The following is a 21,618-nucleotide window of genomic DNA, read 5'->3' as shown; positions in this document are numbered from 1 at the left end:
TGAAGCTGGGAATTTCCCAATGATTTTATTGAGGTAACTTTTCCCAATTTTATACATATATGCATTTATATATACTTAAGAAAGCTAAACAATGTTCTAAGGCACTTGGAATTGTGCACAGCAAAGTATCCTACAATATTATACAACTACATAGAGCATAGTTTTGCTTTTTAAATAACACAAACACCAATACGGAATAAAAAAGATAATACATAGTCGTTCAGGTTACAATAGTGGAATTACATATACATATGTGTGTATACTTGTAGATATTTATACCCACATACTATAATACAGTACAGGTTTAAGAACAACAACAAAAAAAGAGAAACTGTCATGTAATCAGTACACAGTTCCAGTTATGTATAGTCACAGATATTATACCTGTGTAATATGTAGGGTTAGATCACTCACTGGAAATTAGAAATCATTCAGTCTGATAACGATCACAGCTTACCAATCTTCTCACTTTCACCAAAGCTTGAAATAACGAAAGAATGCATATAGTTCTTTATATAAAAGTCACTGTTACACAGAAAAAAAAAATGACTAGTTTGAGTTTTTAGTAGGTACTCAATCTGGTGAAATCGGTGCAGAATGTTTTGAACACATTGGCACATTTCTAAGCCACAGAAGAAATATTTTAAAAAATTAAAATAAAAATTAGTGCCTATATTTTAAGTGATGAAAGTGGTTTGACCCTAGATTCATTCAGGTTGTTTTTGAATGCGAGTTAGCATTGCCATGGCGATTTCTTGTGGAAGTTCTCTAAGCAATGTAATACATAGTCAAACTATAACAAAACATCCAGTAAGGAAAAAGCCTCCTAAATTGGCAAGTGGCACAAATATTATTGGCATTTTACCATACCACAAAATTGACCTGAGGGTGGAGTGGCATTCTGCCTCATTTACTCCCTTCAATTTATTCTTAAAAAAAAAAAAGTATTTCATAAGAATTCTTAAGCACCATCTAAAAATTCACAATATAATCACCTTTATTGACTGAGTTGATCTGCTTCAGAAAAGATATTTAGAAATTTTAGTATTGAAAAAAATTAGAGTGGCTAACTTAATTCGATCTGTTAGCCACAATACATCCAAATAATTTCAAGACATATTTACCATTCAGTTTTGGAGATAAAAAGTTACGAAAGGAATAAGTATGTTTATGTACTGTTAGTATAGTATAATAATGTTTCACCTAGGTAAAACTCATTTTGTGTATGATCATTGTTGAAGTATGAACAATATGCAAGCAATCCACAGCTCACCCATGTTTCCTTCATAATTTAGTATTCACAAATCTAAGAAAAGTTGAACTGCATGGCTATGTTTATGCAGGTGGAATTCAAGCATGTGCATGTGGATTAAATGCTTCTTTAATAGGATAAAGAGGCAATTGTTTGGGAACTCATGGGGTGCAGCTTACCAGGTGAAATCTAATGGTGATTTTCATAGACCAAGAGTTTTGTTTATGTGGATTGTTAGCTGTCATGTTTGTGGTTAAGCCATGCAATGATCCTCATGACACTGACAAGGATTATGACCAACAGTGTAGTTCTGAGGTAAAATTGTAAGGGAAAAAAAAAAAAAAAAAAGTGTGCTTCATGTGAAATCTCCCCTTTAAGTACATACAGGGACTAACCAAGCGACTATGCCTGTCGGAACGGCCTAGGCTACCCAATAACCTCCTCCCTGAAGAACTGGTAAACTAAAGCTGCATCAGAAGGCTAGAAACAAAAGGCTAGAAAAATGATGGGGGAGGAAACCATTCAGGGCCCAAAGAAATGCAAGGGAGTCAAGATGATGTTTTGAGATAGACACTTTTTCCTGTGTCCTCAAATTGCAGTAGACAGTGGCATTTAAGGGAGGAGGTACTGCCCTCCCAGGAGGGCATCTGAACATGGGGGAGCTCTTTTTACGTATTTACAATGGCTGGGCATACAACTGGCATTTAGGCAGCAGGGGCCTGGGAGAGTAAACATCTTGCAGTGTGTGGGACATTTCTGTACAAAAAGAATTGCCCAGCTCCAAATGCCAACAGTACCCCACTGAGAAACACTGATGGAGTGCTTTGCTCATATGCGCAGCTGTGCTAACAATGTGACAAGCTAAATGACATTTTTCTGTGCAGTAAATCCTAGCATAGCTAAAAATGACCCTTGCCTATAGGGTTGGCTTTCTGTGGGAATAGGTGCTATAGGATTCTCTCTTTTTGCCAGAGATCTTACAGCGTGTACAATAGGATTTCTTAATTTGGGATAAACCTGTCTTTGAAAAAGCATAAGTGGGCTATTTTTTCCGTTGTTTTCTAGAAATGTTAATGGTGGTTTGCATTTCCATAAAGAGCTTAAGCTCAATGATCACAGAAAGTAAGTGGAAAGTGGAAATGAGAATGGGTTGGGAGTATTCTACCCTTCTCCTACCACACTTTGATCACTGCCAAATTATTATAATGCCTCATGCAGCTCTTTGAAACTTGCGTGGCAACTATCTGCAGATGTGCTTTCTCCCAGTAAGATGGTCCTATGAATTTGATGATTACTTTTGCTGTTGCATTCCCCTCTAGGACATATTTCAGCTCCAAAAGTTCATTCTGCTTTGGCAAGTAAGACAACGTGACATACACTCAAATGCCCAAGAGTGGAAGATCAGCCAGTTCAAGTGGCCAAGGGAAAACTTTGTAAATAAATTGCATCTTAGTGGTTCCTTAGTGCTCATAACATTCTCTAACAATGTGAAGAAATTAATTATTGTCTCAAAGTATATACTTTCACTAGTAAGATTAGGCTTAATAATATGATTGGACCTAGGAATGTTTAAGCTACCATACCGATGAAATGACATAAATTGACGTATCTTGCACTAGCTTGATTCCATCTCACCTATTCTGAGAACGATTTCTCACTCTGTGTGAAATGTGCTGCTGGGACGAATTAAAGAAATAATATGCCATTTTTGAAGAGCTTTCACTGTTTAAATGTGGAGATACTATGTGTGATAGACGAGCTTGCTTTTTTCTATTGTGAATACAGTATAATTTGTGAAAGTTGTGTCTGACTCTATTAAGTATAAATACAATGCCTGTTTTTGTGTTAAAATGTGGTACGCATTAGGATATGCAATGTTAATGCAGATTTTTCTCTCTTTTAAGTGTAAGTTACTGTACTTCTTTAAAGTCCAATGCAGCACTGAATTAACTGCAGGTTGTAAAACCTGAGTGATGGGTTTTAAGGACTTATCTCTCATTTTCAATATTCGATGATTATTCAAGGGTGTACTCAATTCCTCTACTTCCTTAAAAAGATTTTCACTGACATTTTAGAACTTTCTACAAACAGTATATTTACTAACATAAGAGAAAGATAAGTGATTACAATCATTATGCTAATAAAGGATATGAAAATGAAACCAGAAAGTCGGTTTTTCTGGGTGAATCAGATAGACGAGTGTGCTTTTTTCTCCATTTAAAACAGCTGTTCAAATACCCAAAATAGTTCTCTGAATATTATAGATTTCATCTAAATAATTTTAGGAATTATCATAAAGGTAAACTATATTGAATAAAAAGAAAATGCTAGACATTTCACACCGTAGGAAATTATCAGGCAGGGCTGCCAAAAATTAACACTAATCACCGGAGAAGTAGTTTTGTCAGACTAATTGGTAATGACCATGAAGATGCTGATAAAGCTAATGGCATCTTCTTACTACCTTACTGTTACTGTTCTTTTTCTCCATTTTAAAAAAGATGGAAATGGTCACTTTGGTTTTTTACAGTCTGTCTAGTTTCTTCCTGCCTGTGACCTTTCTGGAGATGGATTTGTTCTCTTCCTTAATCACATCTTAGGGACCCAGGAAAACCACTCACTTCTTCTACGTCAGCCTAATGTCGCACTTTAAATAGGAAAAACCCTGGTGTTGTATTACAACAACCCAATTCACATACACATGCATTTTTATAGAACTGTAGCTTATCGGTTGGATTGCAGAAACGCTGGCATTAGGCGGATACATAATTCTATGGAGGGTGGTCCACATCTTTGTATCCTTTTAGGGCTGCCAGGCAAGAGACCACTAGATGGGCTGCTGAGATGGACATGCAGTGTTTCTGCCTTTTAAAATTAGCTACTGGGGATATGGGGATGTATGGATACGTATAGCTGATTCATTTTGTTTGTTGTACAGCAGAAACTAACACAACATGGTAAAGCAATTATAGTCCAAGAAAGATATTAAAAAAATAAATAAAATTATCTATTAAAATAGAGCTTCATTCTGCAAAATATAGCTTAGCTCATAATCCTTCCATTCTTTCCATAGCTTTTTATTTAAAGGATCATTCTAATGAAATAATTTGTGGTTCCAATTCTTAAAAATTAAACTAGTATTGGTTAATTTTTTTGACTTTTAAACTTTTCCCTAAACACGTCAATCATTAGAAGAAAAAGTATGGGTAGTTCATAAATCTGACATATCAGACAAGGAAAACAATATATTGAGGGACCAGAGTTTCATTTTTGTACCGAGTGCATCTCAGTGTAGGGAATAAAAAGACTGTATCACATGTACTGCTAGTGGGAAAAAAATTGTTCCTTTTATCAACCAAATAGAGACTTTCTATGATATGTATCTTGAGTGATAAAACAGTGATAAATGTCTTATATTTACCATTTTTATAGGGGCCTTGTGATTAGAAATTAAAATGATGTTCTAAGATTATAAGTATAGAAAATTAAAATAACACTACATTCCTTGGTATTTTTCCCAAGACACTAAAATGACAATAAAACAATATCATAAGGAAAAACATGGCTTCAGCAAAAAAATGGAACATAGTTAATATCTATGGCTGGATTTAAACACTATGAAATGGATAAAACTTCAGCCAGAGAAAGACACTTGGGCATGCAGAAAAAGCTTTTCAAAACAAAAATATGTCTTACTCTATCAAGGAAATGACAATAGTGTAGAATTCTAGGTTTATTTGATTAATGCAGCAAGAGATGCCAGCAACGCTGGCCACTTTCCTTAGTTATAAAGTGGTCCTGGCTTTTTGTAATAGGCTAAGTGGGACTAATTTTTGTTTTATTTTTGAAGCAAAATCATCCAATTTTAAGTGGTTCTTTAAAATGTAAATGAATGGCAGGATCCAAATTTGTCCACCAGATTAAATGTTTGCTTTTTGGTTGAAATAGAAAATTACAGTTTTCCATATAATGCACCAGAATCATTTCAGAAAATCCTAGTCCAAACTCTGAGAATAAAATAAAGTCTATTTAGGTCTCATCTTGTTGTTATACATCTCACGTGTTTTTAATAAAAGGGGCACAAAACAATCATGGAAGAACAGTGGAATGCAAGGTGGTATTTACATATGGTCACATGTACTTGGGAGCAGAAGCCATACTATGCCCGTGACTCCATGGAAAACAGTAAGATGACAATAGAGGACTTCTTAATGTAAACGATATTGACTGTAGGCTCATAGGGAAATCTTCCATAACTTTAATCTCACTGATTATTTTGCACTGAAAGTCAATGCTATATTTATGGATGCAATCTGCAGACTCTTAAAATATCAAATGAGGTTCTCCTCACTTACAACTTAGCAGAAATTTTCTGTTCTTTTAAGTCTTTGGGTGAGTATTTTTTTAATCCATGTGCTTTATCTTTTTAATAGCAGCAATCCAACTTAATGCAGCATGGAAAATAAGTAGTTCTTTTCATTCCTATTCAGAGCTAACTGCTGGCAGAAAACTTGCATTTTGCTTCAACTTTAACTCTGGATTCAGACTTTTTAAAAAGGTGCCATGATTGTCGATATTGTCTTCCTTAGGTCAAGTATGATGGTTTCAACTTTGGAGATAAGCAAGCTAGGGAAAGACCAAAAGATTTATTTCTACAGCCTGCTACAGATTTATAGGGTCGAATAATTACATCTGACTTTATTCCCAGTCCTATAATCCTTGTGGAAGGTTGGTACATTAGATAAGGAGTATTAAAAAAAAATGTAAAGTATGTATAGCTATGCTACTTAAAGCATGCGACAAAATTTGGGTAAGCATGCTTATTAAGAGTCAGTAAAAGCCTCTTGCATTTAAGAAAAAGATACATGAAAACACTCAGACTTATTTCTGGCAACTGAATTCACTGGCACAACAAAAAAATAATGGTACGACACTGTACCAATATGATGATGAAACAAGAATATTCTTCTAGGGTCAGGTCTTTAGGAAATCCACCTTGGGTGATTAAACTCCCAAATCCCTTAATAAGTTCTCAACTACCAAAAGCCTACTTTGAAAATACCTTTATGCTTCCATTTCTTCTTTTCATTAACATAATGAAGTACTTCTCTTGCTTTCTGATTTTCAACCCCCACCCCTCTCCAGTGCTCAGAAATTCCATTCCCCATTCTTCTTTAACTCGCACTCTTAAATGTGGCTTTCTGGCAACAGGGAACCAGCGATTGTCTTCTGCTCATCTTCTTTGATTAAAACTCTGGATGAAGAATAAGTGGTGTAACCATGGTATCCCTTACCATCAAATCCACATGCTGGAGAGCAGAGTCGCTGCACTCTTCCCTTTGCTTGTGGGCCTATCCGGGCTGTATAGGTGGGGAGCACGTTCCACACGCTTCCTTCACCACAAGTTAAACGGAAACACACACATTCAAATCCCAGTGCAATATCAGGTTTTCAGGAAGCGAGGATTCCCCCAAAGATGATCAGTCTGTTTCCAAAGAGTCCCGCCCTTCATTATGGACGATGAAACCTGAAATGTGAAACAGAAACTCTGTGAGACGGGAGAGAAACACAACTCTGCATTCAGTGAAATGAATAAGTTACAGCAATGTTTATGATCAAAGGCAGCTCTGGCATCCCCAACTGAATTACTGTTCTAAGTTACTGTCAGAACAGAATACCATTATACACGTCACGTGGGAAAGCAGAAACAGCCCCTCTACAAAAGATGCTGGTTGGGCTTCCCTGGTGGCGCAGTGGTTGAGAGTCCGCCTGCCAATGCAGGGGACGCGGGTTCGTGCTCCGGTCCGGGAAGATCCCATGTGCCGCGGAGCGGCTGGGCCCGTGAGCCGTGGCCGCTGAGCCTGCGTGTCCGGAGCCTGTGCTCCGCAACAGGAGAGGCCACAACAGTGAGAGGCCCGCGTACCGCAAAAAAAAAAAAAAAAAAAGGATGTTGGTTGTATCATCCGGGATAGGGAGCAATCAATACACAAAACATCACTATTCTGGAGGGTCATGTTCTGACCTACATGGAGCAGAGTGAGATGTTTCATAAAGGATTTGGTTACACCTGGTTTGTCATTATAAAAGGAAAACACCATCAAATAGTCACTATTTCATTAGTTTCAGCCTCTCATCACCTCTTGCTGATGACTCCAAATGTGTTGATACTTTCTATACCTGAATTTCCAAATGCCTACCAGGCATTTTCTTCCAAATGTTCCACAGACAACATACTAAGCATGTGTACAGCTATACAAATTACCTTTTCTTGTGAACCTGCTTTTATACTTTCCATCTTGTTAAATGTTCTACCTTTTAAAATACTCTCAGTCTAGAAACCTAAGATTGCAACTCATTTCTCTCCTTCACCCTCCGTACCCCATTAGTCGCCAAGTCCTGCCCTGACTGCCTGTCTCTGAATTCATTTAAGCCCTCACCACCTTTTGCTGGCACTACTTTAACAGCATGCTAGCTAGCTGGCTGGCTTCATGTCCCTTCATGTGAGTTCCTGAACATTCCTTGTGATTTTGTAGCCCTCTGCTTTTGAACATACTCTTCCCTTATACTTATACTTCCCTTATACGGCAACCCCCCCCCTTCATTTTCCATCTATGTTTTCATATCTAAGATCAAGGCCAAAAGCCATCTTCTCCAGAAGGCTTTATCTGATCCGCCTCTTCAGCCTACTTCAGTGAGTCAACAATTTTATGCAACTCTATTTAGCATTTCATCTGCTCAGACTCCAAATTCATTTCCCTGTCTCAAGCCCATGGATTTGGAGGTCAGATCTATGCTCCACACTGCCACTGGCATTATTATCATAAATACTGATCCAGTCATCCCAGTTCTTTGTTAATATCACTGCACTGTTCCCCACTCCCGACAAAATAAAATTTAAATGTCTTAGAGTGGTGACTGAGGATCTTTAGGAGGTGGCCCAACCCATGTTTCTAACTCCACCACTACTCCCAAAGTACCCGAAATTCCAATCATTTGCCCCCCAAATGCTCTGTTTTTCCATTACCCTTTCTTGCCATCTCTACCTCCTACAATCTTACTCTGTGAGTTCCCCAAACTCCATTTTCTCCACCTCTCGGGAGAGCATTAATTACTTTCTCTTCTGTGTACCCATAACGTTTGGTTTATACCAGTTATTGATCACCGTGTGTGTGTGTGTGTGTGTGTGTGTGTGCATGCACGTGTATTGTATAGATGTGCATCTCCTTTTAGACTGTGAGACTCTGAGAAAAGACTTGGGCTTATTCACTTTAATATACTCACAGAATACAATATCTAGCTTATGGTACTACTTAATAAATGTTGCTGTGTTGAATCAAAGCATTAAAAAATGAAAAAGACATAAGAACAGATGAAACAAGACTGGCCATAAGTTGCTAATTGGAGAAGCTGTGTGAAGGATGAATGGAACTTGTGATATTACTTCTGCATGTTTGACTTTCCAAAAGTCAAAATAAAAATAGGATATACCAAGTTTTCCAAAACTAGCAAACATGTTGTGACTAAAATTCCACCATGAGTTCAGTTCTTGACTCTATCCTGACCACAGCCTTGGGCAGGTGTGTGAACCTCCATGTTCTACATGTGTTAAACAGAGACAACATTACTGTTTCAGTCACCTGGGCTTTCTTCCTGCCCGCTGATCATGCAAAATTCTTTCACGCCTCAGACCTTTTGCACCAGCTCTTCCCTCTACATTAGCTGACCCCCTTAGGGGGAGTGTTTTCCTCTCCCCCAACAGTGCTGAAAGCTCCCTCTTGTCATGTAAATCACAGGATAAGTTTTATTTCCTCAAGAGACCCCTTTCTTAGCCATCCTATCCATATCCACCCTTGTCCTTTGCACAGCATCTTATTTTTCCTTCATAGCACTTAGCACTCTCTGAAATGATCATGTTTATTTATTCATTTACTTCCTAATGGTCTGTCTCCTCACTAGAACATAAGCATGTGAGAGTGAGGACTTTGACATGTTCTAAATTCCCAGGGTCCAGAACAGAGTCTGGCTCACTCTCTGTGCTCGATACATATTTGTTGAACACGTGAACAACTGAGTACATATACACAGGTGCCCTTAGTTATGTGACAACTTTTTCTATAAATAATTGTATATAACTGAAGGCTTCAATCTTGAGACTCCCTGACATTAATTACAACTCAATATATACTAATCTATGATACCCATCAGATAGCACATTCCATCGTGCTTTCTAGGAAGAGTCAACCATAACCTGAAGAAAAATATGGAAATTCTATACAAATATTTCAAGAGTAACTGAAAACCTCTTAAATCAAACTTTTTATATAAAACGTGAAAGAAAGAGGCATATAATAATAATAGCTAACTGTATTAAATTTTACTATGTGCTTAGCACAATTCCAAGTGCTATACATATATTACTTCATTTAATCCTCAAAAATAATCCAATGAGGTAGGTACTCCTGTATCCCCTTTGTGCAGGTGTGGAAATTGAGGCACAGGGATGCTAAGTTACGTACCCAAGGTAGAGAGCTGGTAAGCGGGCACACTAGGCTCGAGACTCTGTATTCTTAACCTACGTGAGACTATGAGATCAAAACATGCCTTCATCCATGCTTTCATTCAATGGGTATTTTTGGTGTCCTCTGGGTAGAATGGGATGGAAAAGGTAATCAGTTGGATTTCTACATCTGCCAGCTTTGATCCATCTTGACAAGAGAAAAGTCCTGGTCCACATTTCCAGGCTATACTTTGATTGCTACAGTTGTCTCAAACACATTTGTCTTTTGCCATAAAGGAATCTAGATGAGAACGGGCTCAGGACAAACTTTGCAATTACTAGGAAAGCAAGCCCAGTGGTGTCCTCAGGGATGAAATGAGAAGCAGCTTCCCTCTGTGCAGGACACAGGAGCAACGTCCATACCACACAGAGGGAACAGGAGCCCTGGGGGCCCTGACAATACAGACAAACATACTGCACCTGCAGGATCTTCACACCATGAACTATCAAAGGTCCCTCTTTGTTAGATTTTTTTTTCTAGGAATTAAATACAAACTCATCTAATTTAGCAAATTTTTTAGGCCTCTCCAAATTTGCTAGATTTAATACATTAAACATTCCATAATGTCCTAATCTTTGCTTGGTCTTGGGTTCAAAGGACAAGTGTGGGGAAGGCTGACAAGAGAGCCTTTCTCTTCCCATCAGTAATGTCTCTGGGATAAGGAAGGTAAATTAAGAATCAGATTGGGCAACAAAATGAGTAGCCAGTGGACCAGGATAGATTTAGAACCTTTTAAAGCCCAGCATTTTCCTGGAAAGTGTCCTGCTTTTAATTTCCAAAAATTAGCAGGACACCACAATTTGCTACTATTTGCCCATGGATCCATTAGAGAAAGAGTTCACAGACTGGATTTTGTTGGAAGGTCAGGCCATCAGCACAGCTTCTATGCTGGCGAAGAAAAGAAGATGACTAACCAATACTGTGACTGCAATAATATGCTGACAAAGCCGCAGGGGTCAGAAGTGCTACCTCAGGACTTCCCTGGTGGTCCAGTGGGTAAGACTCTGCGCTCCCAATGCAGGGGGCTCAGGTTCGATCCCTGGTCAGGGAAGTAGATCCCACTTGCCACAACTGAGAAGCCCGCATGCTGCAACTAAGAAGTTGGCACGCTGCAACTAAAAGATCCCACATGCCGCAGTGAAGATCCCGTGTGCCACAACTAAGACAGTGCAGCCAAAATTAAAAAAAAAAAAAAAAAAAGAAATGTAACCTTTCTTCATATGCACTGCCCAGATCTGGTCCAAAAACCCATATATTTTCTTGCACTATCCAATCAGAAAAGGACATTTATATCCTATTTAAATTAGGCATCTTATCTTCAAAATCAACTCTAAAATTTTATGGTTAGAGGTCCTGAAAATGCAAATTATTCTTAAGTTTGGTACTACTCAGTGGTTTACGTTCATTTTAAGGTACATGAAGTTCAGCTTTACCTCAGGGGAAGTTTGCCTATCTGACAGAATGACAGTTTTGGCTTTAGGCTTCAAGTTGATGAAGCAATAAATAGGTTTACTGTGTTCTCAGGATACTTAAGCTTTTCGTCCACCCTTTTTTTAGAACTTTCCTGAAACTCAAATTTGAAGTTATCTATATTTTCTTCTTCTTGTTAAAACTGCAATAAATCTTTCTTATTTTCATACTGTTGAGAGGGAGTGAATAGGAGGAAAAAGCTAATTTTAAGTCATGGAATTCAGGTAAAGATAGTTGTTTTCCATAACAGTTCCTCTACAAATTAATATATAAAAATGTCCTCATCTTCCTGTAAATTCATTCAGATAATATAAAATATGAAATTACTCACAAAGTGTAAAATATTACTACTTTCCTATAATTTCCTAATTGATATATACAGAAATCCTAATTAATTTCCCCTTTATTTAAAAGGGTTTAATGGTCATGGCACATACACTTATGTTAAACAAATGAGATCACTCTCCTAAACCACTGTTCCTTGTTCAACCGAAGTCAGATGACATGCTGGATGGGATTTTGTTAGTCTGAATAGGGAGCCATGCTTGCAACTCTGGTGGTCGAAGCAGCATTTTGCAATTCTTTTAGTTTCCGTCCAGGTAGCAAATAAATGGAGCACCCAAGAGAGTATCACCCAAGAGAGAAGAGTATGCAGAAGCAGCCTTCTCATTTCTCTGTGGAGGGCCCCTGAATTACTGTTTATTGAGGTCACAGGTGTAGTTCCTGCCATGTCACATTTTGATAAACCTATCTAGAAGCTCAAAGAGTGGTTTAATTTATCTGTAAATCCACATTGGATAGTAATAACTTAAGGTGGCACAGAATGAGAAAATTTCTTTAAATACACACACACACACACACACACACACACACACACCGCTCAATATAGCTACATTAGTAAATTTGAAAGGTAGAGAAAAGGAAAAAAAAACACCTATAGGCTCTCTCTATAACAAATCATTAAGAGTTTTTTTAATAAGGTTTGGCATTACTTGCATTTATTTATTTCTTTATTTACATTGAAGTACCGTTGATTTATAATATTGTTGGAGTTTCAGGTATATAGCAAAGTGATTCAGTTATATATATATATTTTTTCAGATTATTTGCCATTATAGGTTATTACAAGATATTAAATATAGTTCTGTATGTTATACAGTAAATCCTTGTTGCTTATTTTTTTAATTTTTATTTTTTTTGCAGTACACGGGCCTCTCACTGTTGTGGCCTCTCCCGTTGCGGAGCACAGGCTCTGGACGCACAGGCTCAGTGGCCATGGTTCACAGGCCCAGCCGCTCCGCGGCATGCGGGATCCTCCCAGACCGGGGCACGAACCCGCGTCCCCTGCATCGGCAGGCGGACTCTCAACCACTGCGCCACCAGGGAAGCCCGCTTATGTATTTTATGTATAGCAGTTTGTATCTGTTAATCCCATACTCCTAATTTATCCCTCCCACCCTCCCTTTTCCCTTTGGTAACCATAACTTTATTTCCTATGTCTGTGAGTCTGTTTCTGTTTTGTATATAGGTTCATGTGTATTATTTTTTAGATTCCATACCTAAGTGATATCATAGAATATGTGTCTTTCTCTGATTTACTTCACTTAGTATGATATTCTGTAGGCCCATCCATGTTGCTACAAGTGGCAATATTTCATTCTTTTTTATGGCTGAGTGTTTTAATGTTGTTTCTTAATTTTTCTTCTATGTATCTGAATTTTAAAATAAAACAAACCACTGCCATACACACACACACACACACACACACACACACCTTTAGTCAGTATCTGGATTTTTCCACTTAACATTATGCCAATAATCTCTCGAGGTCCATTTTGACTCTAAGAGTTGTCAATTTAATGATCCTTTGCTTAATATAATAAGCAAATAATTTAAAAGCTAATAAAATTATATATATATGAAAATGCTACTTTGTGCACTCTAAAAATGTTCTTATTTACAAAATTCAAAGTTTGTTCTTAAAAGCAATATTCTCTCTTGATTATAAATCTGATACATGTTGACATTTAAAAAAATTTGGAAATCAGAAAATATCCAAAGGTTATAACTAACCACAGATCTTACCACTCAGCTGTAACCATCTTAAAGTTTAGTTTTTACGTAAATTTTTTTCAAACAATTTACATGTCTTTATAATTTAGAGAATTATTTTAAACTGTAGAAATCCCATTTACTATGGAAAGGGAAGTGGGTTTTCTTTGCCATGGTGATCTGTTTCCAGAATGCAATGGCCCCATTTAATAGTACAGTGCCCTTCAAATGGTCTTCTGGGTTTTGAACAGTAGGCTGGGTGGGCAGCTGCTGAGGGGGAGAAAAAAACAGTATGTGTCTGGACAGGCAGCAAGTGTTCTAAAGAACAGAGGTTAAAGCCTGGTACGTTGCAGGCCAAAGGATGAATTCTTATGGGGACCACTTATCCTCATGTTTCTCACATGACCCCAGAATGCATTCCAATTCCAAGAGCCATCTGGAGAAACTGGGGGAATTAGATGAAAGAGTGGATCACTACAATCCCTCTTCAGGTCAAACATGCAGAGAACGTACTCCAGGATAGAGTTTTCAGAGGTGTCTTCTCGGTACAGGAAGAGCAGGAGTACCACAGTATTACTGCCAGCACACTCCTCATGAAAAGCCACCATGATGGACTCCTCAATTACAGAAAGAGGACTTCGGAAATGGATCCTTCATTTTTTTCTCTTAATTTTTTTTTCTTGACTAGGTAATAAATTCTTATGTTTCAAAAATTCAAAAGGTTCATAAGGGTGAATAGTGAAGTCTCCCCCACCATGCCTGCCCCAGTCATCTGATTTCCCTCCCAGAGGCAACCAAGGTTACCAGCTTTTTGTGACTCTCTACAGAGATACAGAAGCAAAGGACGCTGTGTAGAGGAACGCACCCTCCCAGTGTTGACTGATACATCACTGTGTGGGAGATCATCACTGGATGAAGGGGTGCCTGGCCAGAAGAAGCAGGGCTGTCTCAACCCTTTTATGAACCACTCTAAATCACAGGCAGTTAATAGGTTTAGATTTTGAAGGGAAGGCTTACTTGATATAAGGAGATAACATCTGGCACTAATGAGAAAGGCTAATAAGTGAGCTGCTCTCTATCTGGGTTGCATTTAAATGGCCAGGTCATGATCCATGGCATGTTTATTCCTTCCAAGCGTGGCTGAGAATAAGGGCACCACCATCTCCTACATGAGCAATTTTCTAAATGTAAAACATTGTCATATGTTTGTATTATTTTGATAAGACTCAGCAGTATTTACCAAACCTTTCACCTTTTAAAAGAAATACCAAAAACAACTTAAAAAATCATAAGTATTATTTTTATATCTCAGAGCCTAAATATTTCTCTACTGGAATACAATTCTAATGATGTAATATACACTGATGGAAAAATCACAGGAGACATTTGCTTTACTGCCAAGTTTTAAAGAATACTTAAGCAAGGAATATTTGTCTTAGTGATATGAATATTTAATTTTTCCTTATCCAGAAATTTAATTTTCTAAAAAATTGAACTATAATTGACTTTTAATATTATATTTGTTTCAGATATACAACATAGTGATTCAGTATGTTTATACATTATGAAGTGATCACCATGATAAGGCTGTTACCATCTGTCACCATACAAAGTTATTACAATATTATTGACTATATTCCCCATGCTGTACATTACACTCTCATGACTTATTTATTTATTTATTTATTTATTTATTTATTTTATTTTATTTTTTTTTGCGGTATGTGGGCCTCTCACTGTTGTGGCCTCTCCCGTTGCGGAGCACAGGCTCCGGACGCGCAGACTCAGCGGCCATGGCTCACGGGCCCAGCCGCTCCGCGGCATGTGGGATCTTCCCAGACCGGGGCACGAACCCGTTTCCCCTGCATCGGCAGGCGGACTCTCAACCACTGCGCCACCAGGGAAGCCCGACTTATTTATTTTATAACTGGAAATTTGTACCTCTTAATCCCCTTCACCTAATTCACCCCTTCCCCCACCAGTGTCTTTAAAAGACATTTTAAAGAGTGTTAACCAGTACATTTTTGGGAAAACTTTTAAAGCTTACCTTTGTATCAGCTGTTAAAAAAAAAAAGGCCTATGATTTTCTCTTGAAATGCAGTCATCCCTGTTTGCATCTATTAATATTTGCTTAAACAATGAAGATAACAATCGACTATTTTACGGCACACACAAACACTCCAAATTTCTACAGATGAATAAATACAGAAAAATAGCCAATAGAATTTTAAAGGTGAAAAAGACTCCATCAGACTTAAAAATATACTACACATCTATTCTAATTAAACTGTGTGACACAGTGCCAGGACAGACAACGGCTCATTAGAGCCCAATACAGAATCTGGAAATTGATCCTTAATGGTCTTCTTTTAATAAGAAGAATTTCACATAAAGGGGGAAACAAATGGCATAGGGACAATTGATAATTGATTTAGAACAAAGAAACTCAACAACAACAACAAAAATAGAACACAGTAAAGTTAGTTTACTCCCTTGAATCATACATACAAATAAATGCCCGATGAATGAAAGATTTAAGTACTAAAAAAAAGCACATATAAAAATCAAAGATAAGTTTTATAAGCTTGGCCATCCTCCATAAGACACAAAATAATGAACTAAAACATAACAATATAGACAAATTTGAATATGCAAAAATTTAAACAAAAGACCATAAAAAGAGTTAAAACATTAACTACAGATTGGGGGAAAGTATTGTGACACATGTAACAAAGGGCCAATATCCACAATATTTAAGGAAGTTTTACTAATCCATATGAAAAAGACAAACAACTCCAAAGAGAACTGGTCAAAGCACATCAAATTAGAAAAAAAATCAATAAAAATATGTAAAATGCCTAACCTTATAGAAATCAATGAAATAGGATATTATTGTTCATTCTTTAGAACGCCCACCACCCCAAAATGCTGATGAAGGTGAGTAGACCAGTCATGTTCATAAACTGGAGGTCGCAATGAAAACTGTGTCCTTTGGAAAGACAAGAGAATAGTAATCTCTCAAAATGGTAAAAAATATATATTTAGTGGATATAGCAAATACTCGTATACTACAGAAATATTGGCATGTATGCAAAAGAGTGTATTTACAAAGAAAGTCAAGGTAGCATTGTTTAAATAATGGAAAACTGAAATTTCCATAAACATCCATCAATAGAATAATTGTTCAACAACTTACAGCATACTGTATTATCTATGAAATGCCATAGAGTCATTCAAATGAATGAAATATATGCTAACATGGACAGATTTTCTAGATGCTGTCTTTGTGTATAACTGAGAGGGGTACATAAATGCATATAAGTACGTACACATATATCACATATATATACATGTTTGTGAATGTACAGAAAACTGTCTACAAAGATCTACAGCAAACTTTTACCAGTGGTTCCTGTGAGAATGGGGATGAATTTGGGGAAGGAGTGAAGGAAGTTTTCACTTTTCCTTGATAGATTTTTGTGATGTTTGAATGCTTAATTAGAATATATTATTTGTGTACATAAGAATACATAGATAAAAAAGAAATGAACTTCATTTCTCCCTACATCCTATTTTTTTTACTTGGTCACAGTGTACAACAGAAGAAGAAGGACCTATTTGAGTATAAATGTTTAATTTTCATAAAATGAGAACTTTCGTATAAGTGCATTTTGAAAATTTGATTATTTTCTATTGTAATTTATTCTTCATACAATGCTATCAAATGAAAGTGAGTTAATCAATTATTACAATTCCTAGGAAAACTATACAGATGTAAAACTATCCTAAATGTCAAAAACTGGGTTGGGTGCAGTCACTACATCTCAGGACTCTCAGGGTCAGGACTCAACGACACAAACACGTGGCATCTTCCCAGTTTCCTGGAGGTCCCAGCCAGCTCAATGTCACCATAAATATCCAGCTGCCTTATGATGATCAACTTAACTGGAGAAGTGTGACCACAGTGTCAGATAGTAGCATGAACTCTTCCTGACCCCAGAAGTGGAAGGGAGAAAAGGAGAGGACAAATAGGTCTGCTTGATATGGGAAGGTGATGGGTCCAAGAGTAGATTATCATAGGATAAAGCACTCAAATAGAGAAAAAGTCTATATATTCAGGATGTCTAAAAGCCCTACATGCATTTACAAATAAATATGATACAGGAGAAAACAAAACAAATAGGGAAGAACTATCCCTAGGAGAAAGGGGAGTTTCTTCTACATGCCAGACATTATTATAGGACCAATAGCTATGGAGCAAGCAGGCCCCCATAAACCTCAGGGAAGGGATTTGCTATTAAATTACGAAGATACATCATCACTTCCTTTATCGTGGGACACGCTCCCCAGCAGGGGACACCACCACCAACAGGAACCACTGCACATGCTGTCACACCATGATGTCTGGCTGCCCTACTGAGGCTGTTTCTAGTCTTGGGATCAGTATTTGCTTTCCAGAAAGACCTACCATGGTATTCTTCACGTAATCATCTGTCTTGGTATGTTTTTTAACAATTCAAGTTTCAAAGATTTGATTCGCATGCAAATTCTTTGAAAAATCTTATATAACACCAGTTACGTATAGCAAAGCACGTAAACCCATGAGAGAAATAAACAGAACACCTGTGAAGTAGGGGGGTCAGACTACATGATCACTCAGGTCGCTTCTGGTTTTAGCAGCTTGTGAAACTGAAGTGTGTTGGGAGGGAAAATGGTAGGAGTATAGTGATCTTCTGTAGCAGCAGTAAAAATCGGATTCCTTTCTAAGCTACGTCTTCTAAAAATTGAGTTTCTACCCTCTCTAAGTTATGTGAGTTCAAAGCAGACACATATGTGCCCACACTGGCTCTCACCAGCATCTGTTCTGGGTATAAAACTTCAACTGAGTCTCTTCAAGAGCAGAATAAATGATGCTGATACTTGTTTTGGGGGCCAGAAAATAAAACTAAGAAAGAAATGAAAACATAGCCCTTTAGAATGATTCACACTTCTTTGAAAGAAAAAAAAAGACTTAATTTTAGAAATGTTCACTAGATAGTGGGTGTTGTGTTAAACTATATTTTTAAGAAACGTTTAATTGTGATGAAATACATGTAACATAAATTGACCATCTTACTCATTTTTAATTTGCTCAACTGCATTTTGTTTACCTACCTGGTAAACTGTCGACTGTCTTCATGAACTTCCATTTCTGTACTTTTAAATTCATTTAGTTCTTTCCTTATTGCCGCCTAAATAGGAAAAATAGATAAACTGAATTGTTATTTAGATCACATATTTCCTCAGTATACATAGCATCAATGAAGCAGATATTCTTTGATGAAATGTCTTGGAGAAAGGCATTTCTAATTTCTACTAGGTAAAGGTATGACTAATGAAATGTCAATACTACAGCCAAACAAAAACCAGGACAGATTTCCTTCAGGTGACACTGACAAGGCAGAGATGAAGGAGGCCTTTGCCAAACTCACCCTGGGGCCTGATCTATGAGTCACCCACATCCCCCATCCTCGATGACCACAAGGATAGCACAGGTCATGAGATTTTTTGAGAAACAATATCATTTTCCTATGAAAGTTCTGCACGTCATACCACCCACAGCAACATGGCTTTGACGAGCTACCACAGAGCTACAGAGAAGGCAATTGCTATTTATTCTTTTATATTGAAAGTTTAGACAATTAGAATTAAAAATTTCAGCACAACACTTCAAGCCACTCAAAGAAAATATCAAGTAGAATCCTATTACTCTTACTATTTATTGAACACATAATCCATGTCATGTACATGCTGGGGTTGGAAGAGATGCTATGTCCTTTCAGGTTGAAAAGCTGAGATACTCATCAAAACGTTAACATTAGTTATGTATTAGCAATACTGGCTGGATCATGGATGGTTTTTCGGTTTCAACTATGTGCTTATCTTTATTTCCTAATTTTTCTAGGAAGAAGTTTTTCCTCATGTAAATGAAAAAATACTAATAAAAGCATCCCCATAAACTCTGAGAAATGGACTCTTCAGCTGAAACAGAAGGACATTACAAACCACAGAGAATGGCTTTACAGAGAGATAAGAAAATCTACTTTGTGGTTGGAAAATGATGTATGTTAGAAAAGGGAAAAGACAGAAGAAAGCCTTGAGGCCTCTCTCTGCCTTTCTCCCATCACTAGCTATCACTCTGCAACATACAAGCTTTTCCCCAATGCTGCTTTCAATGTTATGTTTAAATCCTATAGTCGTAGATTGTTTGTCTCTCCAAATATATTCCTCAGCCCCGGTAGTTTCTACGAGGAGCCTGAGGCTGGGGACTGTGGCAGTGGTTCTTGCTAATGATTTTTTGGAAGAGGATGAATCAAGTAGAGAAATATTTCTGGGCCCAAGTTCCCTGTGATAAGACTATATATCTTGTTTCACAAGTGAGATCAACAGTGAGATACTTTATTTCACTCAATGTAAAAATTGATACCCCGAACCAGTATCTGGCTGATACCCAGCTAAAATAGCAAAAACTCTCTATATTCATCACCAATTAATATCTATCAAAAAGTCTTCCTTAATCAACCCAAGTGTCCATTGACAGATGAATGGATAAAAAAAGATGTGGTGCATATATATAATGGAATATTACTCAGCCATAAAAAAGAATGAAGTCTTGCCATTTGCAACAACATGGATGGACCTAGAGGGTATTATGTTAAATAAACTAAGTCAGACAGAGAAAGACAAATACCATATGATTTCATTTATATGTAGAATCTAAAAAACAAAACAAATGAACAAACATAACAAAACAGAAACAGACTTACAGATACAGAGAACAAACTGGTGGTCGCCGGGGTGGGAGGGGTGTAGCAGAGGGATGAGTAAAATAGGTGAGAGAGATTAAGAGGTACGAACTTCCAGTTACAAAATAAATAAGTCATACGAATGTGATGTATAGCACAGGGGATACAGTCAGTAATACTGTAGTGACTTCGCATGGTGCTAGATAGGCCTTCTTACTTCAAGTCCCATGCTCTTTCCAATAAAATGAGCTTCAGGGCCTAAGTCATCCAGATAATTGTCTCAGATCTCCATGTTGTGTGTGCTAGCTTGTAATTAGAAATGATGAGTCAGTTATAGGCAATGAATGTGATGTGAAATTACAGGGGCTGGTTGTTTGAATATATGTATCAGGTAGATGTGACTACAGGCAGTTAAAGAAATGCAATACTCATTTTAAAAATTCACTGAAGACCGCAGTTTTATTCCAAGAGGTATTTCCTCTTACTATTTATTTATTTATTTTTATATTTATTTATTTATTTGGCCTCACCGCGCAGCATGCGGGAACTTAGTTCCCTGACCAGGCATCGAAACTGCGCCCCCTGCAGCTGGAAGTGTGGAGTCTTAACCACTGGACCGCCAGGGAAGTCCCCTTCTTACTATTTTTAAAGAGAAGGTTTCCTGAGAGAGTTTTGAGAGGAAAAAAGTAATTAAATACCCTTTATGTTAGGGAAATACATGTACAATAATCTTAACTCTCTTCTATACAAACGAGACCAGAGTTTAAGTCTAATAACTCTTCACATAAGTGTAAAGGGGACTGATATTTTTTTGAATGATAATGGGATAGAAAGAGGTAGGCTGATGTAGTGGGATTGAAGTCTGAATGGTGCTGAGTTGGGTCAACAATGGGGAGTCATTCGGCCAAGACTAGGTGTTTCTAAGACTGAAACAAAACAAGTCCACAAGAGACAGTACTGGCACCAAATATGTAGTGTTGTTTGGTAGCATGAGAATTATAGAAAGGAAAAAGGAAACAAAAATGACGGGAACTAAGTTTAAGATTGACTCGTGATGACTGGTGATGGAAGGTCTGCTTATCACTCCCAGTCAGCTCAGGGGTCAGCCTGGCCAGAAGCAAGAGGTGATTTGTTGAATATATGGACTTGCTGCCTTCTCAAATCACCTAAGCTATGAGGATTAACTAGAACTCCCATCGTTTTGATGTCTTTGCTTATTTCTTTGATAAAAATCTGATGTTTAACATGGAGGGGATTTCTTGACCATCAAGCTTGACCACCTTCTTGACCATCAACCATCAAGCTCAACGCCATGGTTAGATAAGTGTACTCTCTGCTGCCTGGGCAACCATGAATAAGCCAAAGAACATCTCTGTATGGAATTAAAATCTCAGTCTTCCCTAGGACCTATTTAGACAGTGCATTCCTGGGAGGGTGGTATGTTCTATTCATCTTTATATCCCCAGTATCTAAGACAATATTTAATATATTAAAAGGGTTT

At 37.4% G+C, this 21,618-nt stretch overlaps 1 protein-coding gene across 5 annotated transcripts in view; it reads right to left on the bottom strand.

Moving 5' to 3' along the window:
* Nucleotides 1–21,618, bottom strand: part of PHACTR2 (phosphatase and actin regulator 2) — a gene marked incomplete at both ends in the record, with an annotated part of 272,699 nt that continues 251,081 nt past the window's right edge. For 4 of the 5 annotated variants that reach the window (XM_081251386.1, XM_081251388.1, XM_081251387.1 and 1 more), the window contains one exon: nucleotides 18,483–18,563. In XM_081251386.1, coding sequence (XP_081107512.1) covers nucleotides 18,483–18,563 — 81 coding nt within the window. Of the gene's footprint in view, nucleotides 6,780–18,482; nucleotides 18,564–21,618 lie in introns of those variants that run through there. The other variant, XM_081251385.1, reaches the window with a different exon arrangement.

Source organism: Mesoplodon bidens, assembly GCF_964165515.1.
Source record: "Mesoplodon bidens genome assembly, chromosome: 12".
NCBI classification, from domain to species: Eukaryota; Metazoa; Chordata; class Mammalia; order Artiodactyla; family Ziphiidae; genus Mesoplodon; species Mesoplodon bidens.
This window is presented reverse-complemented; position numbering and strand designations above follow the sequence as displayed.